At 64.3% G+C, this 4,428-nt stretch overlaps 1 protein-coding gene across 1 annotated transcript; it reads left to right on the forward strand.

Annotated features, from left to right (window-relative positions):
* Window positions 1-270: 270 nt before the first annotated feature.
* Window positions 271-3,745, forward strand: leng1 (leukocyte receptor cluster (LRC) member 1). Its single transcript, XM_059644413.1, is given in 4 exon segments — window positions 271-504; window positions 2,496-2,642; window positions 3,291-3,539; window positions 3,542-3,745. Coding segments are annotated over 4 exon segments (732 nt in total). The 5' UTR covers window positions 271-372.
* Window positions 3,746-4,428: the final 683 nt, after the last annotated feature.

The raw sequence follows: 4,428 nt of genomic DNA on the forward strand, positions 1-4,428 counted from the left end.
AGGGTGGCGCTGCCGGCGCGTCCTCCTGACCAGAGGGTGGCGCTGCCGGCGGGTCCTCCTGACCAGAGGGTGGGGCTCCCAGAGGGTCCTCCTGACCAGAGGGTGGCGCTGCCAGAGGGTCCTCCTGGCCAGAGGGTGGGGCTCCAAGTGCGTCCTCCTGACCTGAGGGTGGCGCTGCCAGCGGGTCCTCCCAGCAGATCCTCCTGTCCTGAGGGTGGCGCTGCCGGCGGGTCCTCCTGACCAGAGGGTGGCGCTGCCGTAGGAGTGTAAGCGATTTTTTTCCCTCTCTCTGCACGGTAGGAGGTGCCAGCGGAGGAGCGGTTTAAAAGGAAAGGGCCTCCATTGCCGCCCCCCGCGCCCCGGTGGCCCAGGATGAATATCCTGCCGAAGAAGAGCTGGCACGTCCGGAACAAGGACAATGTGGAGCGGGTCCGCCGGGACGAGGAGCGGGCGGCCGCCGCCGAGCGGGAGCTCAAGGCCAGAGCGGAGTTGGCCGAGAGGGAGGTACGGGTAACGCAATGCGCAGGCCCGGTGCCGGCCGGCCGGTGTCAGACAGCACTGCGCATGCCTGATGTTGGCGGACATCACTGCGCAGACTCTACCGGCTGCAGCGATGGGGACTGTAGTGCGCAGGCTCCCTGCCGGCTGCGGCGATGGTCGGGGACGGCATAGCGCCCCCAACAGCCTGGGAGGACCTACTGACTGAGGGGAGATCACTGAGACTCACTCACAGTGACCCCTAGAGTCTGGGAGGACCCACTGACTGAGGGGAGATCACTGAGACTCACTCACAGTGACCCCTACAGTCTGGGAGGACCCACTGAGGGGAGATCACTGCGACTCACTCACAGTGACCCCTAGAGTCTGGGATGACTTACTGACTGAGGGGAGATCAGAGACTCACTCACAGTGACCCCTAGAGTCTGGGAGGACCCACTGACTGAGGGGAGATCACTGAGACTCACTCACAGTGACCCCTAGAGTCTGGGAGGACCCACTGACTGAGGGGAGATCACTGAGACTCACTCACAGTGACCCCTAGAGTCTGGGAGGACCCACTGACTGAGGGGAGATCACTGAGACTCACTCACAGTGACCCCTAGAGGCTGGGAGGACCCACTGACTGAGGGGAGATCACTGAGACTCACTCACAGTGACCCCTACAGTCTGGGAGGACCCACTGACTGAGGGGAGATCACTGAGACTCACTCACAGTGACCCCTAGAGTCTGGGATGACTTACTGACTGAGGGGAGATCACTGAGACTCACTCACAGTGACCCCTACAGTCTGGGAGGACCCACTGACTGAGGGGAGATCACTGAGACTCACTCACAGTGACCCCTAGAGTCTGGGAGGACCCACTGACTGAGGGGAGTTCACTGAGACTCACTCACAGTGACCCCTAGAGTCTGGGATGACTTACTGACTGAGGGGAGATCACTGAGACTCACTCACAGTGACCCCTAGAGTCTGGGAGGACCCACTGACTGAGGGGAGATCACTGAGACTCACTCACAGTGACCCCTAGAGTCTGGGAGGACCCACTGACTGAGGGGAGATCACTGCGACTCACTCACAGTGACCCCTAGAGTCTGGGATGACTTACTGACTGAGGGGAGATCACTGAGACTCACTCACAGTGACCCCTAGAGTCTGGGATGACTTACTGACTGAGGGGAGATCACTGAGACTCACTCACAGTGACCCCTAGAGTCTGGGATGACTTACTGACTGAGGGGAGATCACTGAGACTCACTCACAGTGACCCCTAGAGTCTGGGAGGACCCACTGACTGAGGGGAGATCACTGCGACTCACTCAGTGACCCCTAGAGTCTGGGATGACTTACTGACTGAGGGGAGATCACTGAGACTCACTCACAGTGACCCCTAGAGTCTGGGAGGACCCACTGACTGAGGGGAGATCACTGAGACTCACTCACAGTGACCCCTAGAGTCTGGGAGGACCCACTGACTGAGGGGAGATCACTGAGACTCACTCACAGTGACCCCTAGAGGCTGGGAGGACCCACTGACTGAGGGGAGATCACTGAGACTCACTCACAGTGACCCCTAGAGGCTGGGAGGACCCACTGAGGAAATCACAGACTCACTCACACAGCGCCCCCCCCCCCCCCCGCCCAAGAGGCTGGGAGGACCTAATGAGAGGAAATCACTGAGACTCACTCTCAGTGTCCCCCAGAGGCTGGGAGGACAAACACATTCTGTCAAATGGACCTCCCTGCAGGGTCGGAGGACCCACCCATTCTGACCGTTGGGGCTCCCCAGGGACTAAGAACAGAGAACAGTACGGCACCCATTGATTCTCACCGTCAGTGCCCCCAGCAGGCTGGGAGGACCCGCCCCTGTAGACTGAATAGGTGGTGGGAGGGGTGATGTCTGGCACTGTTTGGAATGGGTGGGGGAAGGGTCCGGTGGTGGGGACGGACGCCGCAGAGGAAGTCCGGCACTAACGTAGAGCTGTGCGCTTGCAGGCGCGGACAGATCTGCTGAGGAACCGAGCCCGGCGGTCCCTGCCCGATCCCTCGGAGGCGCCGCGAGACCTCGAGCTGTTCGGCAGCGGTGGGCAGAGCCTGAGGGCAGGCAGCAAGGAGCTCGAGGCAGAGAAACGCCAGGAGAAGGTGAGCCCTCGGGGATGGTGTGGGCGGGGTGGGGTGGGGTGTGGGGGAGTAGATTACCGAGTCCTGTGCCTCCCCTTCCCCACCCTCCACCTCGCTCCCAGCAACAGCACACCCCCCCCCACCCCCCGCAGAGATTGGGAGGTCCCAATGCACCCCTACCTCCTGTCCGGATCTCTCCTGCACCCCCCCACCCACGGTGGGAGAGCAGCCAGGGTTCCTGTTCCTGATCACAGGGAAAGTGGGGGGTTGTGGGGGGAGCGGGTGGGGGCGGTGGAAGGCAGTCTCTCTCTTGCTGGGGGAGACTCGGAGGGTCAGTGTTGGGTCCTGATTGTAACCGACTCGCGCAATTCTGCTCAGTCATTGTCTCACCCCTCGTCGGTCTCTCTCTCTCTCTCTCTCTCTGTCTCCCCATCTCTCCCCTTCCACCTCTCTCTCTCACCCTCTGTGTCCTTCTCTCTTTCCATTCTCCCCTGCTATATTCCTCTCTCTGTGTCTCCCTTCCTCTCCCCCTCCATCTCCTTACTTCCTCTACTTTCTCCCACTGCATCCGTCTCTCCCCCCACCCCACCCCCCCCCCCAACCGACTCTCACTCCGTCTCCCTCTCTTCCCCGCTCTGTGTCTCCCTCCCCGTTCATCCCCCTTCCCAGGAGAGACGGGAACGGGCCCTCGGAATCCTGGTCGCCCTCGGTGGCAGCGCTTCCTCTGCGCAGACAGTGCTGCCCTGGTACGAGGAGGTGCCACGCGGCTCCAGGGAAGGGGAGATGGGTGCCGAGGAGAGGGACATTGAGAGGAAGGGGAGGCTGGATCCGCTGGTCTCCATGAAGGGGCTGCTGCGGGCGGGAGAGCGCAGGAGGGAGGGAGGGCGGGGAGGGAGGGCGGAGACGGGGAGGGAGGGCGTCGGGTGGCCCCCGAGCTTGCAGAGGGACTCCGGGCAGAGAGGCTGAGGAGGGAGGCGAGGGAGAGGGAGCGCGCCGAGGCACTGCTGCGCGCTCACTCCCAGTCTGGCCAGCAGGAGGCGACGCCGGAGCCCATGGACGAGCGGAAGAGGGCTTACAATTCCCAGTTCCACCCCTACCTGAGGCAGGGGACAGGGAGGAGGTGACGGGGCGAGGGAGGGGAGGGGGAGGAGGAGGAGGAGGAGGTGACGGGCCCGAGGGAGGGGAGGGGGAGGAGGTGACGGGGCCGAGGAGGGGACAGGGGAGGTGGTGACGGGGCCGAGGGAGGGGACAGGGGAGGAGGTGACGGGGCCGAGGGAGGGGACAGGGGAGGAGGTGACGGGGCCGAGGGAGGGGACAGGGGAGGAGGTGACGGGGCCGAGGGAGGGGACAGGGGAGGAGGTGACGGGGCCGAGGGAGGGGGAGGTGGAGGAGGAGGAGGAGGTGGTGACGGGCCAAGGGACGGGACGGGGGGAGGAGGTGACGGGGCCGAGGGAGGGGACAGGGGAGGTGGTGACGGGGCGAGGGAGGGGACAGGGGAGGTGGTGACGGGGCCGAGGGAGGGGACAGGGGAGGTGGTGACGGGGCCGAGGGAGGGGACAGGGGAGGTGGTGACGGGCCGAGGGAGGGGACAGGGGAGGTGGTGACGGGGCCGAGGGAGGGGACAGGGGAGGAGGTGACGGGGCCGAGGGGAGGGGAGGGGGAGGGGGTGATGGGGCCGAGGGAGGGGAGGGGGAGGGGGGTGATGGGGGCCGAGGGAGGGGAGGGGGAGGGGAGGAGGTGATGGGGCCGAGGGAGGGGAGGTGACGGGCTGAGGAGGGGGGCGAATGGACTGTAAGATGGGAGAGGT

Source organism: Stegostoma tigrinum, unplaced genomic scaffold (genome assembly GCF_030684315.1).
Source record: "Stegostoma tigrinum isolate sSteTig4 unplaced genomic scaffold, sSteTig4.hap1 scaffold_806, whole genome shotgun sequence".
NCBI classification, from domain to species: domain Eukaryota; kingdom Metazoa; phylum Chordata; class Chondrichthyes; order Orectolobiformes; family Stegostomatidae; genus Stegostoma; species Stegostoma tigrinum.